Below are 26919 nucleotides of genomic sequence, written 5' to 3'. Positions count from 1 at the left end.
GATCCTTGGTTTACTGGTATATTTATTACAACACAAAAGAATTGTAGGATCATTTAAGATCATGTTCAGGAGTCAAAAATTCTTCCAGCCAAAAGTCCAGTTTCTGCCAAATAACCTTTTAGAAAAAAAAGCACAATTAAACTAAAAAGAATTATCTTCCCTAATCACCATACTTTAGTGGATACTGACTTCCATTTAAGAATTTTGAAGAAACCACATTATAATTTTATTTTTTAAGATTTTTAAATGTTTACTTATTTTTGAGAGAGAGAGGGTGAGAGAAAGTGAGTGGAGGATGGGCAGAGAGAGAGGGAGACACAGAAGCAGACTCCAGGATCTGAGCTGTCAGCACAGAACTCAATGTAAGGCTTGAACTCATGAATCATGAGGTCATGACCTGAGCCAACGTCAGACGCTTAACTGACTGAGCCATCTAGGTGCTCCACCACATAATTTTAAAAGTAATTACTTGAAGTTACTGTCTGTTATGTTAAAAGAAAGGACAAACTGGAAATAATATATCTTCTTTTTTTAATTTTTAATTTTTTTTTGAGAGTGAGTGCACAAGTTGGAAAGAGGGGCAAAAGGCGAGACAGAGATTGAGAGAGAGAGAGAGAGAGAGAGAGAGAGAATCCTAAGCAGGCTTTATTCTCGGTGAGGAGCCTGACTCGGGGGCTGTATCCCATAACCTTGGGATCATGACCTGAGCCAAAATCAAGAGTCGGACACTTAACCAACTGAGCCACCCAGGGGCCCCTCTTTTTAACTTACAACCTAACTTCCATGTTTTTGTATACCATCTTCAAAATGACTTGGAGGAAGTGAGATGAAAGCTATGTTCACATAAAAATGTTTACATGAATTTTTATAGTGGCTTTATTTACAATTGCTTCAAACTGGAAATGTTCCAGATGTCTCTTAGCTGGGGAATGTGCAAACAAATTGTGGTGCTTCCGTACAGCAGAATACTATTCATCAACCAAAAGGACAAATTATAGACGCACGTGGCAACATGGATGAATTTCAAATGCACTATGCTAAGTGAAAGAAGTCTACTCAAGAGGCTTCATACTTTATGATTCCATTTATATGTTCTTGCAAAGTAAAACCATATGGACAGAAAAAATATCAGTGGTTGTTAGAGGGTTGGTGGGAGAGAAAGTTTCACTGCAAAGGGAAATGGGACATTTTTCAAGATGGTGAACTGTTCTTGATTGTCTTAGCAATTATACAACTGCATGCATTTGACAAAAATTGCAAAACTGGACACTCTCATGGGTGAATCCTACCATATGTTAACTACACCTCACTAAGAACAGTAGCTTGTAAAATTCATTATTATCTTATTGCTAACTTGTCACTTTAACGAGCATTAAAATTGCCCTTCTCTTTCAATTTTGTAATTTGCCAGGTGGGAAAAATACAAGAATATATTTTTAAAAACTAAAATATAATGTCAAAGGCTTGGTTACGATTTTACAATCTAAAATTCTTTTTTAAAAATTCTAGATGGAAGCTATATCCACGGATGCTCCGGAATGTTGCTGAAATAGATCTGTCGACTTCTGTTTTGGGACAGAGGGTCAGCATGCCGATATGCTTTGGGGCTACTGCCATGCAGTGCATGGCTCATGTGGATGGGGAGCTTGCAACTGTGCGAGGTAGGAAGAAAGTCCTTACTCAAAGGATAGAAGAGCACTGACATTTAGTGACTCTTTTCTCTGTATGCATCAAGCAAATACTTCCTGGATATTTTTACACTTAGAAAAATTAAACTCATTGACTCTGCTATTAATATACCTGTCTTTGCACCTCTGCACCTCTATTTTCTAGCTGTATGACTCTGGGCAAGCTACTCATTATACCTTAGTTTTATCTGCTGTAAAATGGGGATAAAAATAGTACCCACCTCCTCAATTTACTGTCAGGATTAAATGAGTTTGCACTTAAAATAGTGCCTTACAGAGAGTAGTGGTTCAATAACTTTTAGTTATATTGTGTGATTAATATCCATATTTCAGAAAATAGAAGTCTGAGAAATTGACTTGGCTCACCCAAGGTAGGTAGTGGCAGAGATGAGATTCCACCTCATGGCTACCTTATTTCAAAGCCCTTCTGGCTTCCCCAAACCATGTGCTTCTCACAGGGAAACAGCAAATGCAGTGACCTGGTTGGTTGCATTTTCTGCCATGGTTTTGGACCATGATTCTGCTTTATGAATGGGTTAGGTTTCCCAATAGAGCATTTCTAACTGCCTTAGGATAGAGAGATGAGAAATTCAAATATGATGTAAAGAAATTCCTTATTAGGGCTAATTTATTAACTTTCCGTCCGCTAGAGATCATAAATATTTGAAAACGTATGCACAGTGGTAAATCTCCCCACCCTGCTTCAGAAACTCCTATAAAAGTCCTATCTGACATCTTTTGATACTAAGCAGGGCAGGGAATTCAGGCCCAAAGAACAAGAACTAAATACTATTTTAAAGCATTTTAGTTCTAAGTATTACAGATTTACTTCCCTCCTTGAAATGTCTACCATAGAATTCTTCCAGAGACATCAGCATGACACAGTGAGATTGTGTTGGACAGAGTTAGGTTAGAGTCTAGAACTTTTTTTTAATTCTAGGACCACACACAGAGAAGTGGCCTTAAGACCCAGTCCTTTGTCTATGATAATCCTGAAATATGGGCAGGCAGAAGGGGGAGGGGAGGAGAAGGAAACCAATATCTGTCTATTTACAGTTGGGATAAAAAAAGACTTTCCAAGTCTGTCTTAGACAACAACCATTAAAACAAAAGCCAATAAATCAACACACACACACACACACACAAAACCCAGAAACTTCTATGCTGTCAAAGTTCTACAAAAAATGATAAAACAAGTGGCAAACAAAATAAATTGAAATTATGAGGCTGCAAAGCATTAATGACCTTTCTGTGTGAAGAGCCCCTATACTTGAATGATATAACATCTAACCCAAAATAGACGAAAAGATGTACGTGGAAAAAGACATATAGGAGATTCATAAATGGACACATGAAAATGGTCAATAAACATATGAAAACTATATAATTTCCTTAATTATCAAATACTTAAAATTATAACTGTTTTATTTTCTGAATATCAAATTATCATTCTCAGGTTTTACAGTGTGATGAGGTTGGAAGGAAAACGTGCATTTTCAAATATTGACAAAAAGAGTGTAAGATAGAATCATATTTCTAGAAAGTTGTTTGATAATTGTTTATCAAAGTTTAAAAGTTTAAATCCCATGTGATGCTGTAAGTCCTCTTCTAGGAATTCCAAGGAAATAATTATGACTTTGAAGAATGATATCTCTGCATGTATTCTCCTGCCTTGATATTTTTAATAGGAGAAAAGTTAGAAAAAAAAAAAAAACAAACAAACCCAAATGTCCCCATAATTGGAGACTGGTTGTAAAGAAAATAGGGCACATTAAAAAACGGAATGAATTTTTTTAATCATATGAGAGAAAGAATGTGGTGGGATGGAAAAATGTTGTGGCATATTTTTTAAAAAACAGTTACAAACAATAGTCAGACCCTAAAATACATTTGCTTTTTAAGACAAAGAATGCATACTACATTTTACACGTGTTTCTTTATGACTGATGGGATTACTCTTGACTTAATATTCTTCTTATTTTGGGTCCATAGTTATAAAATTTCCTTTGAACTGTTTTATAAGACAGGAACAATGAAAACTAAGTGAAAGATGGAGTAGGGACCATGAAGAGAATAAAAATTAAGGAGAGGAAGTAAAAGAAGGCAATAAGCACAGCTCACTTGGTTAAAACAACAACAATAACACCTGGAGATTGCAAATTGTGTGTGTGTGTATATGTACATATAAAATATATGATATTTGACAGATACCACTGTGTTCATTCTGTGGGTGAAGAGGTAGAGTTCCAGAGAAAGCAGTTTTCTTTACTAATAATGGGATTACTCTCCACCTTCCTTCTGATGGTTCCAAGATCAGTTCTCCTTATTTGTGGTGGGGGTGGGGTGAAAAGAAAAATGAGAAGAAAGCTTAGTTACAAACTATAATTTGATGGCCTAGATGGGAAGATTTTGAGCAACATTATTTCCTCCCAGCACTAACCATGAAGTATTATTAAATACCTGTTGGGAATTCCTTTAGATTAATTTATCAAACACAATACAATTACCATGTTCCAGGCACTACTCTAAATACGTTACAGGTTTATAGCAGCACTATCAGCAATAGCCAAATTATGGAAAGGGCCGAACCTCATTGACTGATGAATGGATAAAGAAGATGTGGTGCATTTATACAACGGAATATACTCTTGGTGATCAAAAAGAATGAAATCTTGCCATTTGCACCAACATGGATGCAACTAGAGTGTATTGTGCTAAGCGAAATAAGTCAGAGAATGATAAATATATTATTTTGTTCATATGTGAATTTTAGAAACAGATGAACAAGTATTAAAGAATCCATCCTCGGAGCAGCCCTAAGAAATGGTACTATATTAAGCCCATTTTACACATGGGAAACTGAGGCACCCAGCAGATGAATAACTTGCTCAGAATCACACAACTCATAAATGATAGAAACAGGATTCAGACCTAGACAATCTAGCTCCAGAGTCATGGTTCCTAACCACCTTATGCTGCTTTTAATTTCCAAAAAAATCTCATAAAATGTCATGAGAAGAAGCTTATTTATCTGTCAAATACAGTCCCCTAAAAGTAACTAATTTATTGCTTTAGGCACAAAGCGGGCCCTCCCAGGAGGGTGAGATACATGACAGACATTGGAACAGGGTGGGACAGTAAGAATGAAGAGGATGGGGTGACACTGAGGACACAAAAGAACTAACAATGACATGTTACACACAATGCCCTCGAGAATCTAAGACCCTGGATCAGGTTCCTGAGAGGGCAGTGGTATCACAGTTTATATCTAGATTTGTAGTGGAAATCTCAGGATTTCAACATTCCTCAGGTTTTCTTCTATGGCCCAATTACCATCTATAGATTGATGGTTTATTTAATATTTAAATTAACCTTGGGGGTACCTGGGTGGCTCAGTCAGTTAAGTGTCAAACTACAGCTGAGGTCATGATCTCATGGTTGGTGAGTTCGAGCCCCGTGTAGGGCTCTGCGCAGACAGCTCAGAGCCTGGAGCCTATTTCAGATTCTGTGTCTCCTTCTCTCTCTGCCCCTCACCTGCTTATGCTCTCTCTCAGAAATAAATAAATAGACTTTAAAAAAAGCTTAAAAATTAAAAGTAAAAATATATCCTTAAATTAACCCTAAAAGATGATAGTGATCAGCCATAACTAAGAGAACTCCTTGGATGATATGTTTGGGTTGTGAGATGGATAGTTACTTGGAAGGAAAGAAAGTATGTGTACCTGGAGCAGATGCTGCCGATGCTCAGGATGTATCCCCTTGTTATCATTTCTATCAGAACTTGCAACTTTCATCTGTGTTTTCTCTGGCAACAGGAGCTGATGGATGGGTGGGTTGGGAGTTACCTGCCCATTAACACACTCTTCCTTGACTGCCTTCCCATCTCTCTTTCACTTTCCTACTTCTTCAACTCACTTTGTGATTATTCCCAAATAAAAGACTTGCACTCATATCTTTGCCTTATTGTTGGCTTCTGGAAGAGTGCAAATCAAGGTGAGTGCCATTCAAATCCCCAGGGAATGATCAGGCTTGAGTAATTAGAACGGACATCCAGAAAGTTCTCGAAGCTGCCATAGTACCACAATCTTGCCTTCTCGATGGGCTCTCCAGACTTCACAAAACCTTGCTTCAAGGGTCTTTTGGGCTTTCTTTTCACCACTGCAGAACATATCCTTTCATGAACTAGGCCTGAGAACAGAGTTCTATTTTCTTACACAGCTTTGTGGTTGTAAGGTTACCAATGGAGCTACTCTTTCTTCTTTCTCAAAATGGTAGTGAATATAAGGTTGCCAAGTGAAATGTATGGAGCCAGTTGCATTTGAATTTCAGATAAAAAAACAAATAATTTGTAACTGAGTTGTCCTATATGTTTATTTGCTGTATCTGGCAACCTTGGTTGAATAAGAGCTCTTACTTCTAAGGGTCCTTTGAAAATTACATGAGAATAATGCTAGGAAAAGCTTCCCCAAATGGGGTACACCTTTTATTTGCCCCTCAGAGTCCTAAAAATGTGTTCTACGTATTAAAAACTCACTTTCAGAAAAGTATACTCCTGGAGTGCCTGGGTGGCTCAGTCAGTTAAGTGTCCAACTCCTGATTTTGGCTCAGGTCATGATCTCAGGGTTTATGAGTTTGAGCCCCACATTGGGCTCTGCTCTGACAGCATGGAAGCTGCTTGGGATTCTGTCTCCCTCTCTCTCTGCCCCTCCCTTGCTTGCTCTCTCTCTCAAAATAAATAAATTAAAAAAAAAAAACATAAAAACAGAGGGGAGCCTGGGTGGCTCAGTCAGTTAAGCATTTGACTTTGGCTCAGGTCATGATCTCATGGTTTGTGGGTTCCAGCCCTGTGTCAGGCTCTGTGCTGACAGCCAGCTCAGAGCCTGAACCCTGTTTCAGATTCTGTATCTCCCTCTCTCTCTGACCCTCTCCTGCTCATGCTGTCTCTATTGCTCTCTCAAAAATAAATAAAACATTAAACAATTTTTTTAACTTAAAAAAAGAAAAGTATACTTGGTTTACACTTTCGTGGGAGTGAAAGTCACTCTTTTTACTTTGCTAAGATATTTTTATTTTAAGCTTCATGCAGGGACCTCAGAAATGACTTTAAGGGTCTGATTGGTAGCATAAATACCCAAAAAGGGATGGAGTTAGGAAAACAACAATGCAGGTTCAATGGTGGAGACTGTAGCAAACCTGAGACTGCAGGTTCCATAGAGAGGGGCAGACACATTTTAGTGCTAAAAAACTGCTGCCCCAAGAGATTAAAGATGTGGGGTTGCCAAATCTTCAAAAATTTTAAGAGAAGCCAGAAACCTTGATTTTTATGTTTAATCTCCTGGTTTTAAATGTTGGTGAGTAAATCAAAAATTCTCTAAAACGCTGTTTGGGGCAATAATGTGTGGGCCAAAGCAAATACTTTTGCGGGTTACAACTGTCCCCTGGGCTGTCAGTCTGGGACATCTGATTTATGTGGAAATTCACCACTAAATAGTTTCATTTCTGTGGCAGGTCATTTTCACTCTCTAGGAGAATTACGTTTCCTCACTGATAAAGTCAGCTGCTTAAGCAAGATCCGTGGTTTGCTTACCATATCCCAAGGAGGTTGGGATTGTTCCCAAGAGTCTTGGGGAAGTGAGGTGTGTCACTGAGTGTGGAGCTACTTGTGTTGCATGTTAGGGTTCGAAAAGATAGTTTTTTTTTAAATAAAGAGTTCTGCTGTGAAGGCAAGCATGAAGATAAAATCTCTACAATGAGAACATTCAAAAACCCAAAGCAGAAAATTCCTAACAGGAAGATGATCTTTACCATTTTTTTTTCCAGGATAAAAATGAATGGTTCAGTCACCATTTAACGTTTCATGGACTAGAGAAACTATTCAAGGTAGAGGACTGCCCTTCTGAAATCCCAACCTTTTCCTCTACCGCCTTCCTCCTGTGCCAGCTCTGGAGGGTGTAGACAGTGGAGTGATCATGTATATGTGTTTGCTTTTCATTTCTTGTAGCTGATTCTTGGAATAGAGGAAAGCAAGCAGACATATTTATTTACAGATCTTGCTGAAAACACAAATAGATGTTTAATAAATGCCACACAAATTAACTGTTGTAAAAATGATGATAGCCAACATTTATTTGGCAATTGATGTATGCCAGGCAATTTGCATTTATTAATTCACCTACGTCTTACCCATTTTGAAACATGAGTCCAAACCTCTAAAGATCTTGGGTTGTTGTTGTTTTTTTAGTGTTTATTTATTTATTCTGAGAGAGAGAAATAAAGAAGTGAGCAAGGGAGGGGCCAAGAGACAGGGAAACAGAATCCCAAGCAGGCTCTGCACCGTAAGCACAGAGCCCGATTTGAGGCTCAAACTTACTCACAGAGAGATCATGACCTGAGCTGAAATCAAGAGTCAGATGCTTAACCAACTGAGCCACCAAGGAGTCCCAAAACTAAGGATCTTTTTCCAATTCCTGTGATAGTGGAAACTGAGGCTTGCAGACATTAAATACCTTGTTCAAGGTTATTAATCACTTTTACAATGCTGTTTATAAGATCCTGGTCAATGACTGATATTTCCAAGTATCATTAACTACAGTAAGAAGCCTAAGGCAAACTCTATTTTATAGTCTTAGAATATTAACTGCAAATATTCTATGTTTATATAGTTTTATCCCTTTAGTTTTGAGAGGATGGAATAAGCCACCGAATATGAAACTCATTAGAAAACATGAACCTTGAGCAAAACTCAGGAGCATATATAAAGGGGCTTGAATTTAAAACAAAAATTAAAGCTCCTACAAGTCTTTTAAGATGGAATGAAACTAACTGAGAAACATTGAGTGGAGAGTAGTTTGCCATGGTTTGTGTTATGAATAAGGGATTTATTGCAGTAGGTGATTTAGTTAACATTTTAATAATTGACAGTTGTTATAATATTTAAGGAACCACATAAACACCTCTACTTATAAATGGTGCATCCATTTGAAGCCCTATTAGATTGGTTTTTGATTTACATTTTATTCTTCTTATGAGCTTCAGGGATTATTACAGAATCATTTCTACAAAAATTTAAAGTAGTAAAGGAAATATCAATGATAAACATAAATGCTAGTGTACTATAAACAGGTAGTATCATTAGGTGAAATTTCCATCTTGCAAGAGAAGTAAAACATCTCTGACTTCTCACAGAACAAATTAATAAAATGCTTACTATACCACAGAGGCTTTTAGATCATAGAAATCTCTCTGATTTTATGCACAGTGGTTGTAATGAAATTTCATTTCAGCCTCCATGGAACTGTATTAGCTCTTTTGCTTCATTTAAACATGAGAAATCAAGAGGAAGGAGGAGACTGAGTACTAATTCATCCCTTTGCTTCTGACTGTTATATTCACAAGTGCCACATGAGGGAGTGCCAGGACCTTAAATAGAGAAAAATTTAAACCACCTAAGGTGTTCTAGGAATGCTCAGCATATTAGCAAATTCTCAGTAAACTGTCAAAAAAAAAAAAAGATTTTAAAAGAAATTCTTGCCCTTGGATGCAATTAGAGGATACCACACAGGATTTAGTAGGCCGCAATGCCATTAAATCTAAACATTTTCTTTTTGAGCCTAAAAGGCCAGAACATTCCAAAGTGAAGTTTTGGGACTCAGCTAGGACTTGACCACCTATTAAGATGCAGGTGGAAGAGATTGCAGAGTAACACAAAGAGCCATACAGACCCCGAAGAACTGAATCAGGGTATAGGTGAGAGTTTTCGCTGTTGAATTTTCTGGATTTTCCGAGATTAAGTGATCGACTTTGACATTGAGTGAAAGACCATTCAGCAAGAAAAATTGTCATTTCCTTTGCTCTGGACCCAAATGATGTATTTTTGAAAGCTTTATATATATATATATATTTATGTATTGTACTAGGTGACCGAGTAGATATACATTTCAGCATACCTATAAGGAAAATATCCCCATTATTCTCAATTTTACCTAAATCCAGGAAAGCACGAGGTTTGCCTTATGAAACTTTTTTTTTTGTCTGAAGTGAGTGCCTTTTATGCACCAGATACTGGACTTTACATCCCCATCATTAATCCTCACAATAGACCTATGATGTAATTATTGTTTATCATTCCCCTCATTTGACAGTGGAGGACAAGGACCCCCTTTACCAAAGTCCAGGGCTGGTGCATGATCAAGATGGGGCTTTAATCAAGATCTGTTTCCCTTAGAGTTTGATCCAGTTATTTGTCTTAATCCAATAACAAAAGTAAAGAGGAATAAGAAGAAAGGACAGTTCACTAAAACTTTGTCCAAATTGTATCATTAAACATTTGGAAGAGAGTACCTTTTTGCTTCATTGTAGTAAAAATAAATCAATTCTTTCCTTTATTTTCAACCTATTTCAGCTCCATTTTAGGTTTTGGATATTCTTTCTGACAATCAAAATTCAGTGGACATACTCATTCTGCATTCACTACTCACACATAGTACATAAGCATAGACATACACACATACACATATACGTATATATGTACACATGTATTAAAATATTATGGACCTTCTTTATATATATGCATAGATACACAAAAATATATAAAATGTATACATATATATGCATAGATATATCAAAATTTTATATCTAAAAATTTTCCAAGAAATGGTAGATTCAGTGTTGAAAGCACTTTGCAGTAAGACAAACTTCATCAATCAAAAACAGCTCGTAAAAAATTAGCCTTTGACTACATTAAAGACCAGCATCAAGTGGTATGATTGCTAGTATCTTGCACCAGAATTTAAGCTAGCAGGAAGCTTTCTTGAGAGCATGAGATTTCTTCTTCTCAAATTCTAAATGTGCCTGATGACATTAAAACATGACAGCCAGAAGTCAGAGGCTCACGTGTGTGTCTCAACACCACAGTTGTTATACTGAGGGAGGTTGATTGAGGTCAAGTGCAGGTTTGATCTGCCTTGAAACCATCATGAAAGGCATCTCTCTATGGTGTGGTCTCCATGTTATCTGCCAGTTATATGCCAGGACCTGACAACTTAATAAAATGACAGAATAATAATCTGGGGATCATTACAGTAAAGCTAATGTTTTAGTCTAATGCAGAGTTCTGCCCCAGAGACACAGTGGAAGCAAGAAAGGGAGGGAACAGATGTCATTGGGACTAGTTGTTTCTTGGAAATCTTTCCATACAGACAAAAAGAGCTCTCAAAGTTAGTGACAGTATGATCACTCAAAGTTAAACTGCTCCAGATTCAGACAATGGATCATCTTGAAAGCACTGGAAAGATGAAGTCTGGTTTCCTGGCCTTTCTTGGCAGTGTTGAAATTGCTTAAGTTCCCTAAATCATAAATTAAGATTTGTTTTGACCACTTCTAAGTATTTCACGCATAATTATAGTGGAAGTTTCAAAACATTATTTTTCTAAGTAATCTCAATAGTAATTTTAGATGTGAGACAATAAATAATTTTCACTCGTCTTTCACAGATCTGTAAATGGCAATTCCTGCGTGAAGAAAGGCAGGCATACCCAGTGGATGTTAAGGTCCACACTTATGCAAACACCTTAGTGTGTCAGACCCTGAGTCTCGAACCACACAACTGCTTGGTACTTTGTCATTGCATATTTTCCCCATTGCACAATGACTTCCTGTGCAGAGGACAGAATGGGTTTTCTCAACATTTTCAGCACAGCTGTCTTGGTGACTAAGTTTTACAGGAGCTTTTTAATCAAATGCACCTAAAAATAACTTTAGACACTTTAATCATGTTACCCTTTTTCCTTTAAACACACAATTTTGGAAACATAACTCACCTTTCCCATAAAAGACAGCTATTTTCAAAGAAATAATTTGGACCCAAAGCAGCACATTGCTTAACCATTCTGCTCTAATCTGGGAATAGGATTTGACCCGCATGAATTAATGTTTCAAATAATAGACATTTGCTGCCATTGATAACTAATAGTTTACAATTGTCTCTGTTGTGGTGGTGGTGGTGGTAACTGTGGATCAACGTCATCCTCAAATCTATTATAATTATAATAATTATAATCAAGCCTAGCATGATAAACTTTCATTTTACTTGGTTATTCAACATCCTATCTATATGTGTAAGATTTGGATGTTATTTTATAATTGGTAAACTATCTCAGCTTTCAGTAACTTCCCTCTCCCTCATCTTCTGATATTTTATTTTTATTTTGTTGTTTATTTTTGATTATGACCTAAAATCTAGGAAGCTGGGCAAGTCCTAGATAAACAAAGTTCTAAAATATGTCTGATAATGGGGCGGTTGGGTGGCTCAATTAGTTGAGCATCAACTCTTGATTTCGGCTCAGGTCATGATCCCAGGGTCATGGGATGGAACCCCAAGTTGGACTCCATGCTAAGCATGGAGTCTGCCTAAGATTCTCTCTCTCCACCCCTCCCCCTGCACCTCTCCTCTGCCCGAGTGCTCTCTTGCTCTTGCTCCCTCTCTCTCCATATATACATACATATATGTATGTATGTATATATATGTATATATATGTGAGATAATGTTTAAAAGTGACAAGGGACTGTTACTGTAATGCAATTTATTCCTTGATTTTAAAACAAGGGATGAATGCATAAGAAATAAGAAAACATGGCAAATTTACCTGTGCCCTCCTCAAAGGGACAACAATGCAGAAGACAGATTCATTGGCAAGATGTTGCCAACTGGCAAGCTGGGAGCCAGACACTACCTACCCTACCACCGCTGGTCAGTTTGCTATAAGGTCCTAGCTTTACTCATGTCATCAGTTATGTCCAATGAACTTGAAGGAGTCCTTGGGAAAGAAAATATCCACCTCATTGTTCTCAAAGTATAGTCCACAAAACAAAAGCATTAGTATCACTTGGGAGCTTGTTGGAAATGCCAGATTTCAGTTCCCAACCCAGAACTACTGAGCCAGAATCTAAATTTTATCAACATCCTCATATGATTTCTATGTACATCAAAGCTTGAGAAGCACTGGACAGAGCCTAGAATGAAAGGCTTTGGTAGCTCCCAGCCAATGACATAGTTTAAATCCTTGAAGGTGAAACAGTGTTGGATGTAGCATGAATATTATTCCCACCTGAAGACTCTATAAGATCTTCTGAAAGCCTGTTGATGTCAGGGTGACTCAAAACCAAGGAGAGAAATGTGTACAAAGTGGTTTTTGATTAAAGAACTTGGACAGACAGGCTTAGTGTCCCCTAAAATTTAAGTCTTCAGTAGGCTTCCTGTCTTCTCTCCTCTACATCCAGATTACCTAGATAAGAAATAACCATTTTCATTAAGGCTTGCTTGACAGAAATACCAAAATGTGCAAGCGCAATTACATTTCTTATCCATACAAAGAATTCTGCCAGTTTATGCCACTTTTCAAAGCTAGTTACTTATTTTAGCCCAATTAAATCACTATACATTGGAGCTTAAGATTTGTATCAACTCCGAAAGTAGTTGCACTGATATGTAAGATGAGTTGATGTAAATAAACCTCAGTAGTTGATTACAGGTTCCATAGTGCAGGAAATTTAGTTAGCTCTACTGAATGGCAGTTTGAGGAGGCAGAACTACATTTGACTAAGGTCACATCTTATACCAGATTATTGAAAACCCTTGTAGGGGCGCCTGGGTGGCTTAGTCGGTTAAGCGTCCGACTTTCGCTTAGGTCATGATCTCGCGGTTCGTGGGTTCGAGCCCCGCGTCGGGCTCTGTGCTGACTGCTAGCTCTGAGCTTGGAGCCTGTTTCAGTCTGTGACTCCCTCTCTCTCTCTGACCCTCCCCTGCTCACGCTGTCTCTCTCTCTCTCTCCTGGAAATAAATAAAACATTAAAAAAAATTAAAAAAAAAAAAAGAAAAAAAAAAAAGAAAACCCTTGTAGCATTTCCCCAGCATAGAGCATGAGATTTCACTCCAATAAGAAACTTTGTTGTGGGTGGGTTCCAGGATAACTTTTATTCTGTTACGCAGAATGCACCAATGTTTTCCATTAGCCCATAGCCAGTGTGGGAGGGATGGGGTTGTGGGTGATAGTAAACAATGATATTAAATGCATTTATTTCCATATTATTATACTTACAGTTTTATTGCAAATAAAGCAGGGGAAAATGTAGTGAGAATTTTAAAACTCTTCTTCCAGTTATTATTATTGTTGGCTTACTAAGCAAATGCTGACAATTACTCTGCAGATCCTCCTTGGAAATCTGTAGACAGCTAAGGGATAGAGATGGGGAGTGGGGAAAGGCATGTTTTTGTTTCACCTCTTGGATTATTTGCTGTTGTGTTGTCCCTGGCTTTCCAAAGGAATGTACACTCTGGGAATGTAGGAGTTATCTGCTTTGATATTCTCTTCCTATATCAGCCCTATCATAGAGTTCCTTGTCCTGGAAAAGATTCCTCTCTCCTTTGAGAGCTTTCTTGTTTAAGGGAGTGAGAATTCAACACTGTCTCTGCAAGGAGGAATGGAATGGTGTCTTCATCATCAAAACCAATGCTGAGAAAAGCTCGGTATGGAGAAGATTATGAATAATGATAAGAAATCCAGGTCCTTGGCAAAATTTGGAATTTATAAGGATACCTAGGACTTCTTTTCCCAGATAGTGTTAGGCATTCTCTCACTTAACCCTTGAAAATCACATGGCTTCAAAGTTTACACAGAAAATGTTCACAAACCTTGCAGATGAAGTGTGCCTCATGGACGGCCAGCCTAGGACAGTAGCCCAGGTTTGTGTTTCTCAATCTATTATATTCTGTTGTCTTTTCAAGAAATACATATTATTACCTAGGTCATTTCTGGCACTTTATCTTCAATACTTTTTAGTTTTTTAAGTGTTTATTTTTGAGAGAGAGAGAGAGACAGAGACAGAGGCAGAGCATGAGTGGGGAAGAGACAGAGAGAGAGGGAGACACAAGGGAGACATAAAACTTGAAGTAGGATCCAGGCTCCATGCTGTCAGCACAGACCCTGATGAGTGCTTGAACCCACAAACTGGGGGATCATGACCTGAGCCGTAGTTGGACGCTTAACCAACTGAGCCACTCTGGTCCCCTTATCTTTGATGTTTTAATGTCCACAATCTTACTAATGTCTGTTTTTGTGATGTGGGTGTGTGTATTTTTTATGCATTTTTATAGCAATGGCATAATGTATTACTGCTGCCTCTAAATAAAAAAGAGGGGGAAAAAATAAAAATCTGAATACATCCAGAGCATTAAAAGTTTAGGTGTTTATTCTTGAAAACATATCTTAGGGATGATAAAAGAGGGAGTGAGTGGAGGTAAGGAAACAGAGTCGTGGGATGTCATATGGGATCAGTGTTTACTTGATTGTGTATCCTCCTGGATATTGTATCTCTAGGATATGCTGACTGTCATGATAGCCAAGATTTTTAGACTTGGATCAACATTAGGGACTTTCATCTTGGGCAAGGGCCAGGCCTTGTCTTTACCACCTCAGATGTGATCTCCACTTTGCGAGGAGTTATGAAACTGCAACATACACTGGAGTCTTCTGTTGCTACACCACAAGCTGGATACAGGGCCCCGTGCAAGAGGACCACTGTCCCTTGTAAAGTGATATCTGACAGTTGCAGCTCTTGAGAGCAGGTCAGAGTTTCATTGTGGAAAATGAATATGGAGAGAAAATGGGCTTCAGAAACATTTATGCTTTCAAGCACTAGACTAGGATAACTCTAATTAGAATTTTATAACAAAGTCTGACTATGCCAAGTGGTTTATAAAATTAAAAAGCTTGTAGTTTTTGTCCCCAAAGAGCAATTGCACTAGAAGGGTATTTTCTTTATTTATCAGGTAAAAAAATGACATTTGAAACATTTAGCAACCAGTACAACGAAAGACTTTAACCGATTAGAAAAGATGCTCAGATGCTGGTTTTTAGTGATCTAACAACATTATGGGTGCCCCCCAGCTCTGCCAGGCATTAACATTTAAATTTCTAGCTTGTAAGGGTGGGAGTCCAGAGATTCCTTGAGGAGAGAAAAGAATGATGCCACAATGAAGGGACTCAAGAAGAAGGGTCATTTCCTTCAGAGCCATGGCTATTTGCCAATTGAAATGGAAGTGTTTCAATATTTTAACAGGCAAAGTTGTGATTGTCTCTCTGAATGGTCCTTGCAAAATCCCAGGGTGCCCTATCTCTTTCAAACATAAAACTGTGTTGAAAACCATGGATGTAATTAATCAATAATAGTCCTTTTTTTTTTTTTTTTTTTCATGATCACAAGTGAATGGGGATGACAGTGGGCAGTAATATATGTTCTAAGGAGCATGAAACCTTCCAAGTTTTGCTCCTGTTCTCTCCTGGGAGTAACATCTTAGCTTCAATTCATAGTATGTCAGCATAGGCTCTGAAATTCTCTCTGTACCCAGGAGACTCTCTTGGAGTAAATTCATTAAGTCACCAAATATTTATTAAATGCCTACAGCATTGGTGACTTTGAATTTTAAAGGTCCCTAATTCAAAATTTCAGCCCGATATGATTAATCATTGAAAAATAAACATTGAACACCAGTAACATCAGGAGCCATTAGTATCACAGCAGTAGACTCAGGAAATGAAAAGCATGAACTGGCCTCACTTTTCTCTGGACATGCCTACCCAAGGGAAGAAGACAAAGTGTTTGTGAAGGTTGACACCTCTTGCAAGTTCGATAGCTCAATGATTTTAATGGTCTTTGTGGAGTGTCTATAGATTTTTTTTTATGAATTCAAGGAGATCCTTTTTGAGGATTTTTGATCCTTGTTGACAGAAGAGCTGCTTATCTACATGATGCCTTTGTATAAACTACAAAAAGATGTTCTATCATTTGATGGTTTTCTTGGCTGAACCCCTTTGTGTAGCCAGACCCTGTACTGGCAGTTTGTGTCAGGCCCTATCCCTGGTTTCCATTTTCACACCTTCAGGGCTGTTGGCATGATAGTAGCCTTAAGGTATATGGCAAACCTGCTCCTGTTGGGGATGATGGTCCTGAAGGATGGGGGAATGCATTTATCTATGCTTAATATCAGAGAGTCTTTTGGGCATCTGAGAATTGTATCTAGAAAGATCCTTGCCATGTAGAAGTAGTCAGACATGCTGGGTTCTCATCCCACTCAGCTCTCCACTTCTGTGTGACCTTAGTTAGATCACATCCTCTTCAGAACATAGTTTCTCTGTGATAAATTGATGGTTAGGGGATTCTGACCCAGTCAATGTTCCCTGGTGTTCCTTCCGAACAGCAGTGGGTGACCTGGAGCTATTTTCCATATTTATAAATCTTAATGAAAATCAGTGATCTAGATGTTCCTATGTGTTAGATGTTCATATGTGTTATTACTTAATAAGATGTGGGTTGTGACAATGTTTTGCAAGACATGAGCCTCTTGAGAGAGAAATTCTTAAGTCACACTTGGAGAGAACAGATTAGCTACCCACAGACAAGATAATCTCCAGTTTAGGTCTTCTTTATCTGAACAACAGGAATGAAGCACCTTAAAAGGCATAGGAAAAGTAACATTTATCCAAAACAAAATCCATTTTATTACCATGTGACCTTAGAATTTTACTATCAAATGATACTGCTACTACTTAAATTTCAAAAAGTGTGGTACAGGGGACTGGTAACTTCAGCACCTTTGAGAACTGCTTGGAAAGGCAAATTCTCAGGCCCCATCTCAGACCTACTGAACTAGAAATTCTGGGGGAGTGTTTACACACTATGTTTTCACAAACACTGAAGGGGAATTTGAAAATGCACGGAAGCATTTTAGCTTCTCAAAGTAGTGTCTTGAACAGCACATCACTTGACCTCAGCATCACCCAAGGAGAGTCACTTGGACAACTACTTTTACTGCCATTTGATATATGTCAAGCACACAGATAAATTGAATGACCCAGGGTCATATGGTCAGTTTTACGTATTATTATCTCTTGCCATGTTTTATATTTGGCATACATTGTTATCAGTTTCTCCTCTGCTAAAGCTGACCCCAATTCTCCTGTCTTTTACCTGTTTTTTTGGTGAAAAGCTTATCCCCCATGTATTTCCAGTTCTCTAAGATTATTGGTTAGGTGAATCTATCTAATTTATTACTTATTTTTTACTTTCACTGTGCTCATTTCTTGATATGTTGCTCAAAAGTTTGTGAGGGAGCCGCTATGTACTTGGGATGTCTAGCATATGTATTTTATAATACTAAAAAGTACAACATAAATGGTAAAATACACCTTTAACAAAATCTTTGAAGATAAAATTTAAAAAGTTAAAAAGGAAGAAAAATTAAACTTACCTGTAGTTCTCAAACCTATCATTAGCCATTAGTTTGTTTAGGTTTATAGACGAATAATCACACTTGTACAAATGTGAAATTATGTTATATGTGTCATTTTGTAGATTTTTAAAAAATATATCCTGAAATTCTTTCTGTTTCCACAAATAATATTATTCTTTTAAAACTGCAATAGAAACAGAATATGTACATAGAGAGAGAGACGAAGGTAGGGGGATTGATTTAGGGAACTGAGTCATGCACTGTGGACACTGGCAAGTCTAAAACCTAAAGGGTAAGCTGTCAGCTTGGAGACCAGGAAGGAGTTAATGTTGCAGTATGGGTGTGAAGGCAGTCTGCTAACAGAATCCTCAGGGAAAGCCTTCAATTGATTAGATGATCTTTATTCACATTATGGAGAGTAATCTACCTTACTCAAAATCTACTTATTTGAATGTTAGTCTCCTTAAAACATATCTTCACAGCAACATCTAGATATATTTGAGCAAATTCTGGAACCATCACTTAGCCAAGTTGACACACAAAATTAACCACCATGAACATATTACCTTTAGTGGGTATGTACCTTTCATTTTATATATGTACTACAGTGTATCCAATTCCCTAAGGTTGGAGATTCAGGTTGTTCCCAATTTTTTCATCCCTGCCTATAGTACATCTTTGGCTATTTGACTCATTTTTTGTCTTCAAGATCAATTCAGAGTGTAGAAAAGAAAACGTATTTCTAACTATTTAAAGAATTGACTTCTTATTGCCAAATTGCTCTTGTAGATGCCTCTACTCCTTGAGCCACAACCTGAAGGCTTTGGAATGGGAGGAAATGCTGGGCTTGCCTTTATTTTCTTTCTTTCTCAGCCTGCAGGTCACTGGGAACCGGGATGATGCTGAGTTCCTGGTCCACTTCCTCAATTGAAGAAGTGGCAGAAGCCAGTCCAGAGGCACTCCGCTGGCTGCAACTGTACATCTACAAGGACCGTGAGGTCACCAAACAGCTAGTGCAGCGGGCAGAACAAAGAGGTTACAAGGCCATATTTCTGACGGTGGACACTCCTTACCTCGGGAACCGCTTTGATGATGTGCGTAATAGGTTCAAGCTGCCACCTCAACTCAGGTAACTATGGGTCTCTGATCACCTGGGCCCCTGAGCTGGTCTTCTAATTCTCATCACTTTTGTCATGTACCAGCTCCAAAGGATTTTTTTCCCCAGTTTCTGTGTGGGTGGCCTAGGGAATGAGACCTTCACAAAACATTGGTCTCAAAGTATGGTTGATAGTGATCTTGCTTAGGAGTGATAGGCTCTGGATTCTAGAGGTAAGTGCATTTCTCTGTCTGTTGAAATCAAAAAGCCACCTGTTAATTTTATTTTTAATTGTATTTGGAACAACTATGTCTAGTAAGATTAAAGAAAGCTAAAAGAATGGAGACCAAAGAAGCTACATGTTTGATCCCCCATCTCCTACTGCATTCAGCAATGTTCCTCTTTCATTGTGGTTCATCCATGGGTCAAGATTCATTCATTCATTCACTCACTCACTCACTCACTCATCTAGGCAAAAACAATCTATCTAGTAATCTAAAACTGAACTGTGATGGTTTTATCAGGTCATTTAGCCTGTCTGTTAGCAAGGAATTGTCCTTTTCCTTGTGATATTTTCGGACTAGACTTATCTTCTGTCAAAGCTAGGAACTCCTGGAGTTTACTAAGAAAGAACCCTCACCTCTCTAACCTGGAGAGCTTTTTTCCCCTTTGTTTTTTCCTTACCCCTGTTCCTACAAAAATCTGCTCTTAGGTTTTTCATACCAGTACATGACTGATAGCTTTTAAGGATAAAGTTATTCGAAAAGGAATCAAAAGATTTATCTTAATGGAAGACAGTTTGGTGATGGGATTTCAAAGCATCCATCAGAGTATGTGAAAAGATAAAGGATGCCTTCCTAAGATCCTAGACATCATTTTACAAGGGGGCGTTGCTAACTCTGTCTATATATGAAGTGAACACCTCTAAAAGATCTAAATCCAAAAGATTCAAAATCAAATCAGCATTCCATATAAGGACAAGAAGATTGCTAGAACGTAAGAATTCTGTATATATTATACAATGACATGTATCTCAACCACCACATAAGTCCGTTTACAGTCTTATATGAGTGTCACAGAACTATTATATAGCTCTGCTGTGTATATACGTATTTAAGTATAAACTACTGTGCATAAATCTTGCCATCATTGAGCCATATATAAATTAGCTGTGTGGTGCTATCTCTGTGATACTTGAAGGCAGATTTAGGATATTACTTGTGTATGTGGTACCTTCAATAGCCCAATGACAAAAAGAGAAAGTACTCTCCTTGACAGAGCTGTCAATAAACCCATTCCATGTATCCCAGACTCTGGGTTACCCAAACACTCTGTCTTTCTAAGAGAACAGAAACAAAAACAAAAGTCCTGACATATTCCCACTTCTTGCCAAACTCATCAGAAGTAGATGGCTTCAAATTTCCCTAACATGAAATCTGTATTCACCTGACTTCTCTATTTTGGTTACCTTATTTATTAGACTTTCTAAAATAGTTCATTTCACACTCTTTAGGCTTCTGACAGGAAACATTCTTCATTATTTTCCCTTTGAGCATTTTAAAGAGAATTTGCTATTCCTTTCCCTCCTCCCCTTTCAACTACTACTACTGACAACAACAATAATAAATAATACAGTAGGGTGTTTTGCTGCTTAAGAAGCACTTTCTTGTTCCGGATAAAATGGGTAACAAAACAAGTGTCACAGTGGTATCCACTCAGACAGGGGAGATGACACAGTTGTTAATTAATTCTGGCTGATATCGAGTGCTTCTTCAGTGCCAGAGCCACTCAGTGAGGAGCAGGAGGGCTGATTTGCTTTTTCCTCCCTTTTCCTTTGCTCCCCGGTTCCTGCCCAGATGACGAGAAGGACCATGAGACAAAGGCCCTTTATAGCTGTCCATGTGCTCAGGAGTGGCCACGACTCTCCAGCTTGTCACATCTCCCATCTGAAGATGATCAAATAATGAGCAATCCAGGTTACAGGGAACACAGGAAACACCCCACAGCCTGGTGCCCCGGACCCCTGGAGTGCACACTGGCTTCGTTTGTCCTCGTGGGCTTCAGGGCAGGCCAGCGCTCTGGTCCGCTCCTCGGCAGCTCTCATTCAGCAGTCGAAGGCAGAGTGCACTAATGGGAGGCCCAGGCTTCCGCCCGAGGCCACATACAACCAAAAAGCTCATCCGTTACAGCCTGATATGAAATCAGGTTTTTTTCCGCAGCTGACCTGACTCATAGAAGGTGAAGCCGGGCTTTTCAGAAGTGAGGTTTGGCAGGCGGGGGAGGCAGGAAATCCAGAGAAGAATGAGTCTGTAAAACAGAGGCTCTTTCCAGCTCAAGCTACTTCCTCTGTTGGGGAGGAGTAGGGGGAGGGTAAACAGGGAGGAGGGGGGGTTCTGACTCTTGGCATCTGAGACCAGCCAGAGTTCAGGAGTTTGGTAGTCTCTGCGTGGTCTATATGCAAAACACATGTATGTGTGTATTATGAACTGCCTGGAACTTCCTGAAACTGAGGGAGAATAAGGGGAATTCTCATCTGTTCTCGGAAGAAGGAAAAAAGAATGAAGACAGTTCACTAGACTGATTGCTCAGGCTTTGGGGCAGGGGTCCTTTCCTCTCTTTCTACCTATGGAGATGGTACATTTACCTGTAAAAATTTGGCTCTTTAGTGTAGCACCAAGGCAGTAGAAAGAAAAGAAAAGAAATTTCCAGTCATTGACTAAGATCAAGGTAAATGGACACCTACTCCTTTGGTGATTTGCTTATAGCCCTACAGACCTGAATGACTTATTAATCACACCAGGCAAATCACACAGAAGATCAAACTGCCATGGTCTTCCCAGGTCTCTCACAATAAAAATGGCCTCCGGGGCTTCCCATGAGCAGGACCCCATTATGTCTCTTACCTTATCACCTGGCACCCTCACCTTCATTCACTGTTCTCTCAACATGCCAGGCCTGCTGGTGCCTTACAGCCTCAGAACTGACTCTGTCTCTTCCTTTAATGTCTTTCCTCAAATCTATGCACAACTAACTTCCTCGCTTCTTTTACACGTTGATATCAGGGATGATTCTACATGTCTTTCTAGTGGGAAACTAAAATCAAAACAAACAGTAGAGAACAGAATAGAGATACAGTATGTGTGGGAATCCTGGGTGGGGTTGAGGGGAGAGTAAGATTTGCAGAGGAGAACTTGATACAGGGCCAGCAGCCTTTATATTCTTTGGTTAGGAAAATATTCACAATACAACCATGTTAAACAAAATGACAAACTCCAAAAACATTCATGTCCGAATCCCTGGAAATTCTGAATATATATTACAAATGGCAAAATCGACTTTGCATGTGTGATTAAGTTAAGGGCCTTGAGATGGGAAGATTATCCTGAATTATTCTAGTAGACTTAATGTAATTAAAAGGGTCCTTATACAAGGGAAGCAGGAATGTCAAAAGTCAGAGGAGATATGATGATACAAGTAGAAATTGGAAGGATATCATCAGAAGTCAGGGCATTACTGTAGGTATCTACGAGCTGGAAAAAGCAAGGAAATGATTTTTCTCTAGAGTCTCTGGAAGGAAAATAACCCTATCAACACCTTGAATTTAGTCCAGTGAGATACATTTTGGATTTCTGACCTCCATAACTGTAGTATAATAAATCTGTAATTTTAAAGGTTTGCAGTCATTTGTGATAGCAGCAACAGGCAACAATACAATAACAATCTTCTGCTAATTTCCTCTACTAGGTAGCTTCTCAGTGAGGCCAAATCTGATTATGATATATAAACTTTCAAGTTAAGTCTCTACCAGCTCACATCCTCTTATTTTGCTTTACATTTTAAAATTTTACATAGCACTTATGTTCTAACATGTTCCATAAATTACTTATCGATTATGTTCATTTTCTGTCTTCCCTTGTTAGAATGTCAACTCTAAATAGCCAGGTATTTTTGGTTGTTTTACTTACTGGTATATCCTAACATCTAAAACCCTGGCACATAGTAGGTGCTCAGTAAGTAATGTTGAATCTATCAATGAAATTATACTAGACTATAATAAATTATAATTATGTAATAAGTTATATATAAAATATATATAGTTTTATATATTTTATAAAGTCTAGTATAATTGGGTGAGATTTACCCAATAAAACATGACTACTAAGATGTTGAACAAGAATTTGAGCTCAAACTTAAAATCCTGCCCTGAACATTTCTTCTAACTGCCCAGCACATTGAGGAAGAAATTGGCAGGGTTACATTCTCAATACAAATGTTTTCCTAGCCAGCATTAAAAGCTGGTGACCCATGCACAAATTTCTATATGTATTATGAATCTCTCTTTAATACTGTGTAGATATCATGGGCTCTACTGGTTATAGTTTTATATTTTGTTTCCCACCATGGAGACACATAGCTTTGTCTTTAATGTCACATCATCAATACTTGCAGTATAGACAGAAGGAGGCAAGATGGCAGAGAAGTAGGGAGCTCCATATATTTCCCTTGCCTCCATCTCTCAAACAGAGAAGGCCTGAAGCCATAAGACACTGAACTGCAGGAGTCGGGGAGAAAAAGAGACAAAGTCCACTCATAGGTGCGTGAGTGCAAACTGGGGAAGATAAAAACTGGCAGAGACCTGGAGACACTGAGGGAGGGGTGGGAGTCCACTTTGAGGGGAGCTGCGGAGAATCAAGGGAAAGAGAAACAGCCTTGAAACTATGCATAGAACTGTCCCTGGAGAAGAGAAAAACCTTGGATAAGGATGGAAAGTGATCCAATTTCTAGCTGTGGTGCTGACTTTAGGCTGGGTGCCCTAGTCCCGGGTGGCGCCAGGAGAAACTGCTCCACAACTCTCCCAGCTCAGTCCCCGGCTGGGAAGCAGCCTGGTCTGTGGAATTATATTTCAGGCGGGATCAATAAAGTGCATGGACTAAGACTTGGAAATGAGGCGGGGCTTGGGGCACAGAACACGGGCTACTTTGGCTATGCCTGTGGCATATGGAGATTGGACCCAAAAGAGTGATTTGCAATGCTTTGTTTGAGAAGGGACTGGGGCACCGCCATTTTTCTCTCCACAACCACCAAGGCAGGACCTCAGGGAGCAACCCGTGGGACCACAGTGGGGGCTAAACCTGCCTACACCAAACCACACCCATTCCCGCTAGAGAGCTGCTTTTTTTTTTTTTTTTTTTTTTTTTACCGAGGTTATGGCAAGACCAATATGGATGCAATGCTGTGATTAATTCTAGATCAATTCTTTCTATTCAGATAGAAAGTCCCTTGTCTCATTCATATCCCTCCCTTCTGCTGGATTGGACACTCTGGTCATTGATTTGCTTAAACAGTCACATTTAATCCATTCTCTAGATGTATATTCTACACTTTCACCACTACCTTTCTATCTCTCTCAATCTGAAGTAATCAGACTATATAGTTTCTCTGAGTAACATTACCTTTCTTTCTTTCTCGTCACCTCCTACCATATTCTCCTCTTTCTCTTTCTGAATTAAGCCTCTTAGTCTCTCTGCCTTGTCACTGTCCAATTTCACTTTCTCCCTGCCTGTGATTTCTCTCTTTGTATATGCTCTTCCATCAGCACTGCATACACCCTGCTCTTTATTTGTAGCTGGGAATTCTGGTTTTATGCTTTTAGGCTGTCCTTTGTCTTTTTTTTTTTTTTTTTTCTTCCATCAGCACTGCATACACCCTGCTCTTTATTTGTAGCTGGGAATTCTGGTTTTATGCTTTTAGGCTGTCCTTTGTCTTTTTTTTTTTTCTTTTCCCTTTCCTTTCTTTTTTAATTTTTTTCTCTTTTTCTTTTCCTTTCGGTTTGCTTGTTTGTTGGATTTGTCTCTGCGTTTGTGTGCCTTTGTTCCTTGTGTGTTTGTCTGTCTGTTTTCCTTTCCAGGGCTACTTCAAGAAACAAGCCAAAGTACACATGGTGGAGAGTCCCAAATACCACTACAAGTAGGGAAATAAAATAACCAAAGTCTCAACAAGAGAGACCAAGAGACACCATTTAAAGAACACTTCCTGAATGGACAGGCCCTGGACACTCAATGAACCTTCTTTAATATAGCAGTAGTCGCAGGTGCAGAGCGCATAACAAGCTTTTAAAACTAACAAGAGACAGAGAGCTAGCCAAAATGATGAAACAGAAGAACTCTCCTCTAAAGAAATTCCAGGAAAAAAATGACAGCTGAAGAACTGCTCAAAACAGATATAAGCAACATAACTGAACAAGAATTTAGAACAAGAGTCATAAAATTAATTGCTGGGCTTGAAAAAGGCATGGAAGGCATTAGAGAAGCTATTGCTACAAAGACTATGGAGCTTAAAAATAGTTGTGATGAATTTTAAAAATGCTATAAATGAGGTGCATAATAAAATGGAGGTGTCCAATGTATGGATTGAAGGGGCAGAGAGGAGAATAGGTGAATTAGAAGACACAATTATAGAAAAAGAGAAAGCCAAGAAAAAGAGAGATAAACTGATCCAGGAGCACAAAAGGAGAGTTCAAGAACTGAGTGATACAATCAAACGGAACAATATCCATATCAGCAATTCCAGAAGTGGAAGAGAGAAGAAAAGGCGCTGATGCAGTCCTTGAACAAATTATAGCTGAGAACTTCCCCAATCTGGGGAAGGAAATAAACATTGAAATCCAAGAGGCACAGATAACTCCTCTCAGATGTAACTTGAATCGATCTTCTGCATGACATATCATAGTGAAACTCGAAAAATATAAGGACAAAGAGAGAATTCTGAAAGCAGCTAGGGATAAAAGGGCCCTAATATACAAAGGGAAACCTATCAGAGTGGCTACAGACCTATCTACTGAAACTTGGAAGGCAAGAAAGGAAAGGCAGGAAATCTTCAATGTGATGAAGAGAAAAATATGCAGCCAAGAATCCTCCATCCACCAAACCTGTCATTTAGAATAGAAGGAGAGATAAAAGTCTTCCCAAATGACAAAAATTGAAAGAATTCATCACCACTAAACAACCCTACAAAATTCTCAAGGGTACTCTATGATGGAAATGTAAGGAACGCAAGGTACCAGAGACACCACTACAAACATGAATCCTACAAAGAACACAATGACTCTAAACCTATATTTTTCAATAATAACACTGAATGTAAATGGACTAAGATCCAATCAAAAGACATAGGGTAGCAGAATGTATAAAACAACAAAATCCATCTATTTGCTGTCTAAAAGAGACTCATTTCAGACCTGAGAACACCTTCAGATTGAAAGTAAGGGGATGGAGAAATATCTATCATGCTACTGGAAGTCAAAAGAAAGCTGGAGTAGGCATACTTATGTCAGACAAACTGGATTTTAAAGTAAAGGCAGTAACAAGAGATGAAGAAGGGCATTCTATAAAAATTACAGGGTCTATCCATCAGGAAGAGCTAACAATTATAAATGTCTATGCACTGAATATGGAAGCACCCAAATATGTAAGACAATTTATCACAAACAGAAAAAATCTTATGGACAAGAATGTGCTAATAGCAGGGGACTTTAATACTCCACTTACAGCAATGGATAGATCAACTAGACAGAAAATCACTAAAGAAACAATGGACTTGAATGACACATTGGACCAGATGGATTTGACAGATATATTTAGAACTCTACACCCTGAGGCTATGGAATTCGCTTTCTTCACAAGTGCTCATGGCACATTCTCCAAGATAGATCAGATACAGGCTCATAAAGCAGTCTTCAATAAATGTAAAAGAATTGAGATCATACCATGCACACTCTCAGATCACAATGCTATGAAACTTGAAATCAATCACAGGAAAAGACCTGGAAAACCTCCAAAAACATGGAAGTT

At 38.5% G+C, this 26919-nt stretch overlaps 1 protein-coding gene across 1 annotated transcript in view; it reads left to right on the top strand.

Moving 5' to 3' along the window:
* Window positions 1-26919, top strand: part of HAO1 (hydroxyacid oxidase 1) — a 53945-nt gene that overhangs the window by 4955 nt on the left and 22071 nt on the right. Inside the window, exons 2-3 of the mRNA XM_039224598.1 lie at window positions 1510-1661; window positions 18847-19102. Of these exons, the coding sequence (XP_039080529.1) occupies window positions 1510-1661; window positions 18847-19102 (408 nt within the window). The remainder of the gene's footprint in view (window positions 1-1509; window positions 1662-18846; window positions 19103-26919) is intronic.

The sequence above is a fragment of the Hyaena hyaena genome, unplaced genomic scaffold (genome assembly GCF_003009895.1).
Source record: "Hyaena hyaena isolate Hyena2069 unplaced genomic scaffold, ASM300989v1 scaffold_16, whole genome shotgun sequence".
NCBI classification, from domain to species: Eukaryota; Metazoa; Chordata; class Mammalia; order Carnivora; family Hyaenidae; genus Hyaena; species Hyaena hyaena.
This window is presented reverse-complemented; position numbering and strand designations above follow the sequence as displayed.